Source organism: Sceloporus undulatus, chromosome 2 (assembly GCF_019175285.1).
Source record: "Sceloporus undulatus isolate JIND9_A2432 ecotype Alabama chromosome 2, SceUnd_v1.1, whole genome shotgun sequence".
Classification (NCBI taxonomy): domain Eukaryota; kingdom Metazoa; phylum Chordata; class Lepidosauria; order Squamata; family Phrynosomatidae; genus Sceloporus; species Sceloporus undulatus.
The window spans coordinates 277059299-277075843 of NC_056523.1; the positions used below are offsets into that span (position 1 = coordinate 277059299).

At 41.5% G+C, this 16545-nt stretch overlaps 1 protein-coding gene and 1 pseudogene across 5 annotated transcripts in view; both read right to left on the reverse strand.

Annotated features, from left to right (window-relative positions):
• CAST (calpastatin) overlaps positions 1–16545 on the reverse strand; it is a 98490-nt gene that overhangs the window by 70905 nt on the left and 11040 nt on the right. For all 5 annotated transcript variants that reach the window (XM_042448317.1, XM_042448318.1, XM_042448319.1 and 2 more), the window contains exon 2: positions 7144–7203. In XM_042448317.1, coding sequence (XP_042304251.1) covers positions 7144–7203 — 60 coding nt within the window. The remainder of the gene's footprint in view (positions 1–7143; positions 7204–16545) is intronic.
• LOC121924499 lies at positions 15448–15587 on the reverse strand (annotated as a pseudogene).

Genomic DNA, 16545 nt, shown 5'->3' on the forward strand with positions numbered 1-16545 from the left:
CGTCTGAGCACCCACACATCTCTTAGAAGAAGCGGCATCATACGACGCCGCTCTGGGCGGCTTCATTTTTGCTGCGCAACTTTGCCTTGCGGTTTGGTTGCTGCAGCAATGCTGCGCAGCAAAGAGGGGTGGCATTTCACCATCAGCGTGTACTGGCCCTCTGTAATGCAAAAAGGCCACATGGTGCTATATGAAAAATAATTAGCAGGAAGGAATCTGTGCTCAATACTTACATGCTTATTCTGTGTTCACACAATGTTCACTGGGCTATCACATTTTTCTTACATGTATAAGGTGATTGGATAGTGCCTTGTTCCATGTGAGACTATTGTCCATTTTGCCCCAGATTCTCCAGACATTAGCATTGGCTACCTATGGCCTTCCTTTTCCATCTTTTTCCACCTCATCATTCTAAACTGGAAATGCTGTGTAATGAAACTGAGACCTTCTTAGCATTGGTTTGATTATGCACTGAAGGCTACACAGATGATTTTTAATAAAATAAGTTTTAAATATGAAGTCGAAGGTTTTCATGGCTGGCATTTGTAGTTTTTTTTGGGGGGTGGGTTTTTTGGGCTATGTGGCCATGTTCTGGAAGAGTTTATTCCTGATGTTTCAGCTGCATCTGTGACTGGCATCTTCAGAGAATGGCATGGAAGTGAGTGGATTATATATACTATTTGAGCCTTGGTTGGGAGGAAGTGATTTATATGTTAATCTGTGGGTTGGTCTGTTATTGAATGGCAAGGCCTCCGGGTGTGCTGACCCCTGCAAATTCCCTAAATGCGGAAAACTTGACCGCAAGGCCTCAAGGCCCCCCTTGCATATCCTTCCACCCTGACGCCTTGCCATTTAATAACAGATCAACACATAGATTAACATGTAAATCACCTGCTCCCTACCAGTGGCATACCCTGATTTGGTAACACTCGATGCTGGGGGTGGGTTTTCTGGGGGGCAGGACTTCCAGCATGCACATGCACCATAATGCACACACACCTTAAGACCCTGTGGCAGCACGGAAAGGATTCTAGGCCCAAACAATGCTTTGGAGGCCCCACAACGGCCCAGAGAGCAGGTCCAAGGGGGGCTGGGAACAGACTGGATGTCAGCCCCCTTTTGTGGTGTTACTCCCTTTCTGGGATGTCAGCCAGTGCAGTCCCCCCCCCCCCCCGTAATGCCACTGCTCCCTACCAAGGGTCACACAGTATATATACCCCACTCACTTCCATGCCGCCATTCTCTGAAGATTCCAGCCATGGATGCAGGCAAAATGGCAGGAATAAATTCTTTCAGAACATTGCTACATTGCCTGTAAAACCCACCAAAAAAAAGTTTTATTTCTGAAGTGCCAATAGAAATGGACCTCTTAAAGGAAGTACATTTCTTTAGATGCTTTTCATCTAAAAGTGATAACAGAACTTCTGCAAGCACACTGATCCATTTAATTACCTCATCTAATGACCAGTTTAAGGCAAGAGTGGACAAGAATAAAATACATTTTAATAAGATAAAACTGTATAACACATTTTAAAATGAAACAACATCCCAAGCTGGTCCTTTAGAACCACTCCGTTTTAAAAGCCTGTTTGAACAGGTAGGCCTTAGCTTGCCGGCAGAAGGCCAACAAGGAGGGAGCCATTACTGGGAAGGAGTTCGAGAATCTAGGGGCAACCACTGAGAAGGCCCTCTCTCATGTCCCCACCAACTATGCTTGTGATGGTGGTGGGATGGGGAGAAGGACCTGTCCAGAGAATCTCAGAGCCCAGGCTGGTTCATACTGGCAGATACAGTCTGCCAAATAGAGTGGACCTGAGCCATATAGGGCTCATCACCCAGAAACAAATTGTGAATTGTGTCTAGAAACAAACTGGCAGCCAGTGGAGCTGTTTCAACAGGGGCATTGTGTGGTCTCTTTAACCTGCCCAAGTTAACAGCCTGGCTGCAACTCTTTGCACCAGCTGAAGTTTCCAAACACTTTTCAAAGCAGACCCACATAGAGCACGTTACAGTAACCATGGCATGTATCACTGAGGGCAGATCCAATGTCTCAGGGAAATAGGACAGCTGGCACACAGGCTTTAACTGTGCAAAAAGCACTCCTGGTCACTGCAGAGACCTGGGCCTCCAGGTTGAAAGCTGAATCCAGGAGTACTCCCAAAAACATAAAAATATTAATAACATTCATCTGCTGGCCTTTTCCTCTCATCCTGTCATTTTTTACTCATACCACACACAATAAAACCCACTAATTCCCAAAAGTTTCTGGATTGAATCCTATTTAAAGGATAATTCTTGTCTATTCATGTCCATTTAAATTTTTATAAACCGATATACCTTAGTCATGTCTTAAATTGTAGTGTCACTATGATCTAGGATAAATCCTTCAATAAAACTGTGAAACTCTTTATTAATCCCCATTCCCTTTGAATCTTATTCTGCTGATCCTGCTAAAACATTAGCATGTTCATTACAGTCCTAAAACTTGCTACAGCAGGGGTGTATCACCAGCATCATAAAACAGAGCATTAAGCTAGTGTATGAACTGGAGCACTCCAAAATGATACAAGCACATAGTGAAAGTGTTATATTAAGATGGTAGCAGTTTATTTTTAAACTTAGGACAGTAAAATTATAGAACTGCAAAGAGGAAATACATACCTGAAAAAAATTGGCCTTAACTTGTTTAAAGTAATAATGCTAAGGTATGTCTTTTTTCAGCAAGAGCCCAGGAAAAGAAACAAACAAATTTAGAATTGTTTACCCTTTACTCCCACAGTGACCACAAGATGTCCACTTTCCAAACCAGGGTGGGGGGGAAACTGGCACGAAGCTCAGAAGGCCAAACAACAACGCTCAAGTTATTGAAATAACAAACACCTCTTGACAACCCTAATAGCCATTACTTTCTTGAATAAGTCTTCCTAGAAATAAAGCAAGAAGTCTGAAATGGAAAATGTTCAGAATTGGAGAAATGAGAGCAACATGTAACCTGCAGTATATGTATTAAATCAGGGTAAGCAAAGTGCAGCTCCTATCAATCCTGGCAAGCACAGTCAATACTGAGAAAGGCTATCAGCCCAACAACATCTGGAGGGGCTGTGTATGGCGCACTAAGCGCCCTGGCGTGGAGCGAGGATGTCATGTCCGCTCTGTCCCGTATAGAGGCGTCATGGCCGTGACGTCCTCATGGCGGCGGCCATGTGGAATGGCCGCCGCCATTTTGTGCACGCAGAGCACGCACTAGGGTTGGGGGGGGGGCGGAAGCACTGCCCCTTTCTAACCCTAGTATGTGCTCCGCGCGTACTTTCTGGCCTGTATGTAACGGGCCAAAGTGACCAGATTGAGAATGCTAATGTAGCCTCAAGTCTACAAAAGCTCATCCTACTAACTTTTTTCTTCCAGGTAGTCACAAAAGTGCTGCAAGATCCCTTTGTATACTAATGTTAGCTTATGGTGAGAAACTGAGGGGCTAAACACGCCGACAAAATATGCCAGCTTCCCAGCGGTTGGGAATGTGATGTCCACCCGCCGCCCGCCCTGACTTCGCCCCCAAGCCGGCACCACACTGCCTGCTGACAGCAGACAGCACTGCGGTGGAACAGTGTTTAGATGCTGCACGCTGCTGAAACGTGGAAAAACTGCTGTCACGGCAGTAAAGGTGCCTTTTCCTGGTGCAAAAGAGAGCACCTGTGCACCCCTACACCCTGCGCCTATATTCAAGTCAATGGGGCTTAAATATAGGTGAAACTCCATTTTTGCAAGGGGGTCCAGAAGGATCGCCCGTGAAAAAGGAGGGGTGACTGCACTCCACATTGTAGTTGACACTTAATGTGAAAACACAGCGCTTTCTATGATTCATCCATTTCCAGTCACTGCAGCTTCAGGGAAAAGGAATTCAGCACAACACCTTGCTTTATGCAGGTAGACTGAAAAATGCCTCAGCAATGAAAGAAATGAGTTGACAAGGTAAATGAAGATGTATCACAGTAGGCCTTGTTCTATGGGAAATGTGATATTTACTCTTCTGTCTAATAAAAAGGCAGAAGCGGTCCCATTACCAGCAAATTGCCATTCAGCCAGGAAGTCTCAAAAGAAACAATCAAACTTACAGTGGCATTATGGCCAGTGTAGTTGAAACGTCAGAACCTTGCTCTTTTGAACTCAGGGAGTTTAATTTCAGTGTGCCTGGTAAACAAAGCTATTTGCTCTGATGTAGTGCTCCATTTCCTTGCTGCTCCATTCCTTTCCTGCCCTACCATCTGTTGTCTTCCCATTTTGTTGACAATTAGATTATGAAGCACTTCTTCAGGGACCTCTCTTTTATTTATGATGCTGTAAATGCATACCTTCTCATTACTCCCAACATTATAGATGCTAATGTATGCACGTGATTCCACAAACTCTGACTACCCATGGTGACCCCTGAAATGCATGACTGTGAGGAACATGCCTTTCCCCTAAAAGTGGGGGTTTTTTACACCTCACTTCCAATATACAGTATTAGTTTAAAGACAATCCTATTCCTCTCCATGTTTGGAGCTGGGTAGAGCAGCATGAGATTCTGTACAAGAAAAAAAAGCAGCCCAGAACCAGGCAAATGTGTCTGTATGAGATGAGAAAACAAGGCCTACTTTAGTTCTATGTTGTTTGGATGCTGGAATCATTCTGTTAAGTGCAGAACTAACACAAATTTCTGAGTTCCTCACAAATGAGAATTTAGAAGAAGTAGTTATACTTCCAAGGTCTGATTCTTCTTTCTAACTGACAGATATGTTAGCCAGGCCCTCTGTTTCCCTTCTAACTATGAAATGACTAGTAATTTGCAATTAATACAATTTTTAAAATAATAATTAAGACATGATTGAGTTATGTTTCAATTGTAAAGGTAAAGGTTTCCCCTTTGATAACGTTGTCAAGTCATGCCCGACTGTAGGGGGCAATGCTCATATCCATTACTAAGCCAAAGAGACAGCATTGTCAAAGACAACTCTGTGTTCATGTGACCAGCATGTCTGCACAGAATGTTGTTACCTTCTCACCAAAGTGGTACCTATTAATCTACTGGCACTTTTACATGCCTTTGAACTGCTACGTTGGCAGAAGCTGGGATTAGTGAAGGGAGCTCAGTCCATCCCATGGCACTTGGGCCTCGAACTGCCGACCTTGCTATCATCAGAGTCAGTGTCTTAACTGCTGAGTCACCACATCCCTTCAATTTTGACTGGGCATAATTTCTCAGTATGGCTGTAACCTTTAGTTATCTTCACGTTATAGGCATGTGGCATCACTAAATACTGAAGGAAAGACATTCCATTGTTCAGATACTAGCTTGTGATGTGCCTCATATTCTTTTGGGGATGTTAATACAATAACTTAATACACAAGAGGGGATTGTGTTTTGTTCTTCAGGCTGATAGGCTGCAGCACTCAAGATTTGTTTTCTAAACTAATTACATAGTCAGAAATGAAAATATAAATAGCTACTTCTAAAAATTATGACAATAATTAAATATTTGGACAGAATTCAAAGATATAGTGTTAGTCTGTAGAATCAGTATGTAGAGTAGAGAGATCTTGTAGCACCTTTGAGACTAACTGAAAGAAAGAAGTTGGCAGCATGAGCTTTCGTAGACTTCAGTCTACTTCTTGAGATGATTTAAATATTTGGAAAGGAAGGCTTGGAACTATAACTGTAACTGATTATTTTTCATAACTATATTTCTAAACTCTGCTAAGCAAGTTGGGCTTGATTAATTCCCCACTCTACAACTCTAAGCTCTGTGACTAACCTGTGTGCTTCTCACTGAATGCCACCAGATGCCCAGCATCGCAAGTGAAATTATGGACCTCTCTATATACAAACAGAGCTATTTTGCCTACTTCACCTATGATATAATTATACTGTATGTATGTTTACTGAAAAAATAAGTTACACTCAGTTCAATGGGACTTACTAGTAAATGTATTCAGGATTGCAGTCTTAATTGTGCATGTTTACTCAGAATAAAATCCCCTATATTTCATACAGAGCTTTAAAGTAATTTTCTGTAGTGCAACACCCAGGATCCTCTGATCTAGTCAATATTCATGGTTGGTGGAGCATTTGGGAAGTTGTAAACCAAAAAATGAGCCAACGTGTTGTAGTGGTTTGTGTATTGGACTAGGGCAGTGAGAGACCAGGACTCGAATCCCTGCTTGGCCATGGAAACCTACTTGGTGATCTTGGGCAAGTCATACTCTCTCAGCTTCAGAGGAAGGCAAGGGTAACCACGCTCTGAACAAATTCTTCCAAAAACACCTGTGATAGGTTCACCTTAGGGTTTACCGTAAGTCAGAAATGACTTGAAGGCAAATATCAATAGTCCAAAAAACCTTTTTAAAGCTCAAGTTTAATGTTGATTTCAGCTTTAATGTCTGATTCTGAGAAGCAATTAGATTACAAATGCATATGTTACTTAATTCCTTCTTTGCTTCTATGAGTCTCCTCTAGTCAGCTCTGACTAAAATAATTTATCAGAGTATGTCCTTTTCATATGATACGAATATGTGAACACGGCAAACATATTGTATTTGGTTTCTGTTGTTTGTACTATATCCCATTTATGCAGTGAGGAGAAACTCCACTAGCAAACTATTTCTAAGAGTGACAAGCATTTGGTATCACTGTCAAACAGATAGCAGAGACAGGCAACTCACATTTTCCTATATTTTCCATTAGGAATACAACTCCCATCTTCCATCATTTTGGCTATGATAGCTGCAGTTTCTTGAATTCAGTGACACCCAGAAGCCACCAATTCCTCACTCACCATAGAGCATATTAAATGAAAACACAAGATCTATGCATTCATAGCTGCCATATATTTTATTCAGCAAAATAAACATAAATGCTTTATACAAAACCTACTCTCAACAATTATGTTCCCAACAAGGTGCTCAAATGCAATATGAATTTAAAATTTGCACAACATTTGAGGGAAAAGAATTCCATGTACTAGAAGTAAGGAACCCATTTATTTCTAGATATTGTTATACTACACCTTCATCAGTGATAATAGGAAAGCATGTTTAAAAACTTTCATATCACAATTCTAATCATTTTGGTTAGAATTTATTTTTAACGTAAAACTTTACATTTACCTCTGTTGTTTCTGCTCCTTTTTTATCTCCAGATGCTCCACTTGCATTTTTATCAGCATGCTGTAAGAAATTAAAAAGCATTATTAATTAAAAAAACAAACTAACAAACAGGATGGCTCTTGCAGTCTCTTCCAACTCTATGATTCTATGACTATCCAAGACTCTGTTACGGTCCAGAGAATTACACGGCTAGTTATATATACTCACTGGAGGTCAGGACTCATGTTTTTGGAGCAGCAATCTCTGACTATGATGGGAGGAAAAATATCAAAACTTATTTCTCATCCAATATAGCAGTTCAAAGTTTGAAAAGTCCTTCTAAGAGCTTTCAGGACTTCAGTCATAACACAAAATGCTCTTCCTTATAGTGAGTGGGGTTGGTAAACTGGAAGGATTCTCAAAAGTCAGAAAGTCATTCTTTACAGAAACACACTGGTTTAAATCCAATTGTTGGAGTAATCCCACTGAATTCACAAGATTCATGTGTGATAACTTAACAAGTCCTGTTTAATTCAGTGAGTCCACTGTAAGATATAGCCCATAGTCTCCAGCATGCTTTTGAGGCTACTTCCACTTTCAGGGACAGAGAGCACATTTTGCATAGTGGTGTCATTACAGTTAGTGTCACTTGGTGCAGAAACTCATGGTGTCACCCCATGACCTCCTCCCCATACCACACTATGAAAAATCCTTACCAAGGTGTTTTATACTAATATTACGCATAAACTGTAATTCCTAGATGTCACTGAATGTAAAGGCAATAGCTGTGAGACAAATAACATTTTACCAAATTTTCACTTTAGCCACATGAAATTATGTACATGTAAATAGATTTAAGTTGTATGTATGATATTGTAATTTAAGGTATAATTTTAATTTTACTAGTTGTTTAAACTATTAAAATTAAAAGTATATCTTAAATTACAAGGAGCCCATACCGACAGTCCAAAGTAAAGCTGCTTTGGGTCACTTTGGAGGTATGCTGTTTAAATGATGCATGCATCCTAAGAGGCCAGAAGCTGTGCCAAAGCCACAATCTAATCCTAAGGACTGGAGCGCAGCTTTGGCACAGCTTCTGGCCTCTTAAGATGTGTGTGTCATTTAAACAGCATATCTCCAAAGTGACCCGAAACAGCTTTATTTTGGTCTGTCTGTATGGGCCCAAAATCATACATACAACCTAGATGTATTTAGATGTACATAGTTTCATGTGGCTAAAGTGAAAATTTGGTAAAATGTTATGTTTTAAAAGAAAATTTTAAAAGAATGTAAATAATTAAAATTTTAAAAAATTACATAAAGAAATTTATTTCTTTATTTTTTTTAATAACCTTCAATCCTGGAAATGATTGTTACCTCCTCTGGAACATCCCAGGATCTGAAATCTTCGTTTTAAATTAGTTTCAGATCCAAGTCTGTTCACTGCATGAAAACCAAGTTTCTCTGATTTGGCCATAAGAGGAAATGAAGGCCAATTAGCACAGCAAATCTTAAGATCACAGTACATTGAGAAAGGAGGGGACTATAGGAGTGCAGAAACTTAAAGCTAAAATAGAACTTGGCCTAAAAATGCACATCCAAACCAAGTCAAGACATCTAATGGTGTGAGCTTGCTCAGTACTCATACCTTTCCCTGACATTAAACAACCCACTTCTATAATATGAATAAAACTGGCTCTCTGGGCTGGCTCCTTTGAAACTACAGTATATATGACTTGGAAGATAAAAGGTAAAGGTACTCCTCATTGACAAAGTTGTCAAGTTGTGTCTGACCATAGGGCGCGGTGCTCATCTCCATTACTAAGCCAAAGAGCCACCATTGTCAGAAATTACTCTGTGATCATGTGGCCAGCATGATTGCACAGAATGTTGTTTACCTTCCCACTGAAGTGGTATCTATTTATCTACTTGCATTTGAATGCTTTCAAGCTGCTAGGTTGGCAGAAGCTGGGACTGGTGATGATAGTTCCCAGGCCTTGAACCTGCCTGCGTGCTGATCTTGCAATCAACAAAGTCAGCATCTTAACCACTTGAGCCACCGCATCATTCAGAAATTCATTCAGAAATGCATACCACCACCTGATATTATCTGAAGTAATTCCTTAAGGACTTGTGTGAAAGTGCACTAACATGGTTCTGTTTTTTTAAAAAAGCCATAAATGAACACAGTGATATCCATAAAACTTCTAATCAATCAGCAGCTATAGGAATGTGCTGGATTCAACAGCCAAGTGTTGTACCTACTTTAAACAAAAATATGTATCTGTGAAGGCTGGGTTAAGTTTTCTTTGGGTGGGGCAAACAAATTCAAGAGCAACAGTATGATTTCAAAGTCCAACCTCTCTATAATAATAATAAATAAATAATAAAGTTTTTATTTATATCCCGCACCTTCCTTCGATCAGGGCGGCTTACAGTATAAAATTTAAAACAACAATACATACAATAAAATCCAAAATACATCACATATAAACAATAATAAAAAAACACAGGCTAAAAGCCCCAAAGCCCTTCCTCTTGGCCACGAAAGAGGAGGGAGGCCCACAGGATATTTAATCGGGGAATGCCTGTTGGAACAGAAAGGTCTTCAAATCCTTCCTGAATTGGGCCAGGGTGGTAGTCGAGCGGAGCTCAGTGGGCAGCGTATTCCAAAGGGCTGGGGCAGCAGTGGAAAATGTCCTCCTTGTGGTGGAGGACAATCTAGCACCAGGCACCTTCAGTAGCTGCTGCCCAGATGTCCTGAGGGTGCGAGGCGGAATGTACGGGGAGAGGCGATCCTTTAGGTAACCTGGACCCAAGCCATTTAGGGCTTTATAGGTAATAACCAACGCCTTATATTGGGCCCGGAAGCGGATAGGCAACCAATGGAGATCTTTCAATGCCGGTGTTATATGGCTGGTCCTGGGAGCACCAGTGACGAGCCGGGCTGCCATGTTCTGAACCATTTGCAGCTTCCGAGTTTGATATAAGGGTTGCCCCAAGTAGAGTACATTGCAGAAATCCAATCTCGAGGTTACCAGAGCATGTACAACAGTTTCTAGGTCCCTCTGGGCCAGGTATGGGCGCAGCTGGCGAATAAGCCGAAGCTGATAACAGGTGCTCTTGACCGTCGCGTTCACCTGAGCAGTCAGGTGTAGCGACGAGTCAAGAAGCACCCCCAGACTGTGCACGGAGTCCTTCACAGGGAGCGTGACCCCGTTCGGGACAGGTGGAACCACCGCCATTCCTGGACCAGGGGAACCTATAACTAGTACCTCCGTTTTCTCTGGATTCAATTTGAGTCGGTTTTCCCTCATCCAGCCCATTACCGACTCCAGACAGGCCACGAGAGGAGAGACCCCATCCCCAGTCACTGCATCAGTCGGAGACATAGAGAAAATGATTTGGGTGTCATCAGCGTACTGATAACCCCGCGCCCCATGTCTCCGGATGATCTCTCCCAGCGGTTTCATGTAAATGTTAAATAGCATGGGAGACAGAATGGCCCCTTGAGGGACCCCGGTTTTAAGGGGCCTCTCGTCGGAGCACACGTCTCCCAGCTGCACCATCTGGGACCTCCCAGAGAGGTAGGACCGGAACCACTGGAGCGCAGTGCCCCCGATTCCCACCTCTGCCAGGCGTCCCAGAAGGATACCATGGTCTATGGTATCGAAAGCCGCTGAGATGTCCAAGAGCACCAACAGGGACACGCTTCCCCTGTCGACGCTCAGACGGAGATCATCGACCAAGGCGACCATGGCCGTCTCAACCCCGTAGCCCGCCCGGAAGCCAGTTTGAAATGGGTCCAGATAATCCGTTTCATCCAAGACCGCCTGAAGCTGGATTGCAACCGCCCTCTCGATCACCTTCCCCAAAAATGGTAGCAGCGAAACAGGCCGATAATTATTATGCTTATCTATGGCTACTGATATTATTATTTCAAATAGTGTTGAATTAGAACTACATTTTTATTACTATATCTCCAACATAAAACAATAATGTTTCAATGTGTAAAGCCATAGCAATCAGAAGAAATCATGTGAGCTGAAATAGAACTGAAAAACAAAGCCAGACATGAACATACAACCTTCAAACAAACATTGTTTTCTTCACCAGCATTTACAACGATGTTCAACGAAGCACAATAATGTGGCATACAAAGTATGTTTTTTAGTAACCACACCTGTCAGTTCGGACTCCTTGATCTACAAGCTAAACCTTATAAACTAGAAGACAAGGAACTGAACGGCTTAACAAGCTAAATATGTACTGTACAGTTGGGCTTCTCTTTCCTTTTTACCTACAAGCAAGCATACAAGATCCTGATCCACATGAAGACCCCTATGTATAAGTAGGGAAAATCTGAATCTTCTATGCTATAACTACATCTCGTAAATCCCCTCCATAGACACACATGCACACACAGCATACATTTGCACCAATTACCTTTTTTTAAATAAATAAAATTGGCCTCCATAGGTAGGATGGGGGGTTAGGAAAAGAAGTCATTGGCAGCATGAAGCTTTCAACATCTCCTATCCATATGCAGTGTAGTGGTTCTGTTGTATTTTATATATTGCATAATTCAGCCCACAGGCACCCATAAAAGGTTTGTGTATTACAGGCTTAAATGATAAAAACAATGTGTAGCAGGAGAAGCAACCATCTCCTATTTCATGCTAACCATCAGCCATATTAGAATTTCAAGAAAAACTTGGGTTTCCATTTGTTCATGATACATTGTGTTCTTCTACATAAGAGATAGAAGAGGTATCAGTGTAATAATGTATGCTTTTTTTTATATTTGATGAATAATTGTGCATGGGGACAATTGATTCCGCCCCCAGCCACTGAAAGTGATACAGTACTTTGGTTCATTTATTGGTTAAAGAGAGTCCCCTTTGGGACCTAAAATGATCAAGGAAGGAATGCCAAAATGGTCAGGGGCATGGGTACAACCCTGCCAGATCCCCCACCTGGGATAGGGAGGCATATTCCCTCCACATGAGACCTTGGAGGGCAATATGCACCCCACAACCTCTGCCAGTTGTCCCCCTCCCTTTTATTGGCTGACTCTCACTACTTTCCATTGTTTCTGGAGTAGACCAAAGAGAGTCCACTAGTTGCATAATTCTACAAGGAGAGGAAGAAAAATAACCAACCACCACTAGGAGCGATATAAAATGTATATTGTCTGAAACATAACGTTTAAAAATTGAGGCTCTTGGGTAGGCTTCTCAGTCCTCAAAGATTATCCAACTGGATTCACTGTTAGGCATGTGCAAATGAGCTGGTGAGCTCCCATGCTTTCCTAGGAAGCAAACAGATAGGGGTGCAAATAAACCTATGGCTTGCCTCGATGTGTTCTCATAATAATAATCTACAGTTTACTGTGACATTCAAATATCAGTGTTTTTACTCATTCAAAAATATTCAGCAATGTCCAGAAAAACAATTGCTAATATCACCTTTTTGTTCACTGTGCATGAGTGCTAGTGTCTCTGTGTCTCTCAAGGGCTTTGCCATTTTCCCCACTGAAAACAGGATTCTGGGAAGAAGACTGGCCTACATTTCCCCCCTGTAATGATAATATTGCTGAAGTATACAGTAGGCCTTTGGTATTCACTGGGGTTTGGTTCCAAGACTGGGGAGTACACACCAAAATCCATGGATATTCATGTCCCATTATATACAATAGCATAGTAAAATAGTGCCCCTTATATAAAATGGCAAAATCAAAGTTTGCTGTTTGGATTTTTAAAAATATTTTTTCAAGCCATAGATGGTTGAATCAGTGGATAGAGGGGACTGACTGTATTTAGTGGCAATAGCCTTGAAAACATAGTTAACTTCTCTGCACTACCCCAGTCAGACTTCTCAGTGACCATTCTGTTTGCCAAGTTTGCACAACGGCGTGTTTGGGGCACATTCGGCAGGGCGGTATCACCTATAGCATAATGAAGTTAAATAATATTGATAAGACTTTTGTTTGTTTTTGTGCAGTAGCTGTCTGGCCATATTAGAACACATCATAAGAGATTTGCCTATACTGTTGCACTTAATTACTGGTTCAGGGAGCATGTTTTATTTAAATATATTTTGTCTATCTAAGCAGAAGCCAAGGTTTGGGTTTCTATTTGCTTTCCTGTACCATCTTCTAAAGCAAAGGTGAATGATAATTATTCATTCAGATGCAAGCCCCGAGAGAGTTTTAAAGCTAATAAGAGGCTTTGGATTCAACTCCTTTTATGTGTAGAGACTATCTGGGTGGTTTTTGTCATTCACTTGCTCATTAGCACAATTTGTATAATTCAATGAACAGCTGCTTCAGCATGCCTCTCCATATGAATGCCCAACCCTAATTAACTTTCATCTATACCTGCTAATTGATTCTGTAGTGGAGATAAGCCAGTGACTTGAAACAAAAAACTAGTATTAACAGAATGAAGAAGGATGGAAGGAACTGGCAAAATTACTGCTGAGTATTCCTTGCCTAAGAAAATCCTATGAAACTGATGCGGTCAGCATAAGTCTGCAGGCAACCTGAAGCGCGCGCGCACCCCCCCCTAACCAATGACTTACAAAAAGCATCCTGGAAGAATCACTACGTATTTAAATTTGCTGGGGGGGGGGGGTTAAACTGTGACTATCTAATAAGAATCTAGTTGCAATTGATTCTACTGAACTTGCTAAGACTCATCTCAAATGGACATGCATAGGGTTGGGCTGTGAATCCAGCTGTTGGGAAATGGTTAAAACTGCTGTACTTTTAATAAAATATTTTCTTAATCTACCAAAAAGAAAGAGGCACACATTTTGCTTGCTAAACATTGGTAACTTGACCAACAAAGTCAGTAAACTAGTAAATGTTACTCTTATCTGTGATCTCTGCAGTCATGAACAACTAGGTATGTGCAGCATCCAATGGTCTGAGCACACCCTTAGTAAAACAGCAATAAGTAGTCTAGTGAGGTTCTCTATATCAAGGGCGTGTGTGGGTGTGTATTTGTCTTCAAGTTGCAGAGTGCAAGAATAAGAATTTTGTCCCTCCATTAAATTGTTCTTCAGTCCTCAAATTTCTAGCACTGTAGTAACCTAAAACTTCAGTTGAGCATTCAGAGGCATAGTTTAGGCACCCAAAGAAAAGGGGCAGACAAAGTTACCAAGAAAATACTGCAAACATGAGTATTCTAAGTGTGAATTATTTTCAATATCTCACCCTCTGCAATGCTAGAAATTTAGAGTCAGGAACAAAATTGTTAAAATTGTTGCCCCCTCCTCTCTATACTCCTGCACACAGCAATCCCCCCCCCCCCCACACACACAAACGATTTTACAAGTATTTGCTAAAGTTTGCAAAATCAGCAAATTATACAGAAGGCTCTTCTTCAAAAAAACAAAAAACACTAATTGTAGGTTTGCTTAGAATGGTCTTGAATGACAGGAACATCCAAACTTCAAAATGTCATAAATTATTGCAAGGAATGCTACAATAAGCTAGAAATACAACTTGGAGTAAAGTCCTTAAAGCAAACCGGATTTCTTTAAAAATAATCATCTTATGTCATACTCATACTCAGAATATTTTTAAAAAGAAGCCTGGGTTTTTTTTTTTTACTGTTTCTGAAGTTTTAGCTCATTATTTTTCTAATTACAACCATGCTACAAGGGAAAGTTGTTGAACTTTTTGAAGAACCGATAAGCTTAGCAAGAACTCAAAAAAATATACCACCAAAATAACAAGCAGGCAATTTGCCAGTTACATTACATTCCCTTTACATGTGGATTGATGTCTAGTCTCCATCATGAGGAGGCATATGAAAAAGTTTGACTGTCTTATACAAAAACAAGACCAGACAACCAAGAGTGTTCTAAAATATTTAATACCAGTTTCTCAGCTCCTTAACTGACACAAGGCCTTAGTCTCCGTAAGTTTAATGAATGAAGAACTATGTATTAGTTAGCCAAAAACATTATTATTAATAAATACTTCAGGAAAAAGGTAAAAATGGATTTAAGCTACAGAAAAAGAGATACCAGCTAAATATTAGGAAGAACTTCCTGAGCTATTTGACCGTGGAATATACTGCCTTGTGGAGACTCTTTGGAGGTTTTTAAACAGAGGCTGGATGGCCAACTGTCTGCAGTGTTTTGGCAGTGTCTTCGTGCCTGGCAGGGGGTGAACTGGATGGCTCTTTGGGTCTTTTTCAACTCTAAGATTTTATGATTCTAAAACCCAGCTAACACTCATTGAATCAGTAGGCTTACCAAGTTCCCACTTATTCAAAAGGGGGGGGGGGGAAATGGATTCAGTGCAAAAACTAGATCCCAGAAGTATCAAGCCTATTGTGGAAACTACAAATTATGCATTTGAGTTTTCCACATTTGGGGTGAGTATATCTGGAGTGCCTCACCTTGGGAAAACTAACTTCATGATTATGGTATCTCCCCTGCCAGGTAAGTAGGAAACATCTCCAAACACACTGTAAAAACAATCCACTTTGAGACTGCTTTAACTGTCCTGGCTCAATGCCAGGAAATCCTAGGAACTGTTGAGCCTTCTCTGTCAGAGACAGCTCTGATGCCACCATAAACCACAATTCCCAGGATTCCCTAGCATTGAGCCAGGGCAGTTAAAGTGGAGCTCATTTCTGCAGTGTGTTTTGGACCCAAATCCCCATCCTCCACTGTTCTGCTCAGGTCCTGTAAATTCAAGCCAGTAACTTCCCTAATTGAGTCAATCCATGCAGCCGAGTGATTCCCATACTTCTGGCCTTCAGGTTTTTTGTACTTCAGCTCCCAGAGTTCCAAGATGGCAAGGGCTTCTGGGAGCTGTACTCCAAAAACCACTTAAGGACCAAAGTTTGAGAACCACTATGGTCTTCCTCTCTACTGCCTCCTACTTTTCTTAGCATTACCATCTTTTCTATGAGCCATGCCTTCTCAAGATGTGGCCAAAGTAGGATAGCTCAATTTGACCATCTTGGCTTCCAGGAAGAGGTCCGCTGAAGGATCTGCTTAAGGACCCATTAGTCTGTCTTTTTGGCTGCCATGAATCAGAGGCCGCGTAGTATCAAGTCACAACCCTTATTCTCCTCCTTCTACCCCACTCTTCCAACATAGTTCCAAAACACACTGCAGGAATTCATCCAGTTTGAGACCTCTAAACTGCCCTGCTGGGGAATTCTGGAAACTGTAGTTTGGTAAGACCTTCAACCTTCTCTGTCAGAGAGAGTGCTCTGGTGCCACAATAAAATTCCCAGGATTCCTGCAAGTGGATGCAGTGTGTTTTGGGCCATGCTCTCTTGGCTCACCCATCCCCAAACACTCTCACCTGAATAAGGTTGCAGGAAGGGACCAGCTTCACCTCCGCATACCAGAACAGGGTGGAAGCTTCCTCTGCTACAGGAGAGGCATCCTCAG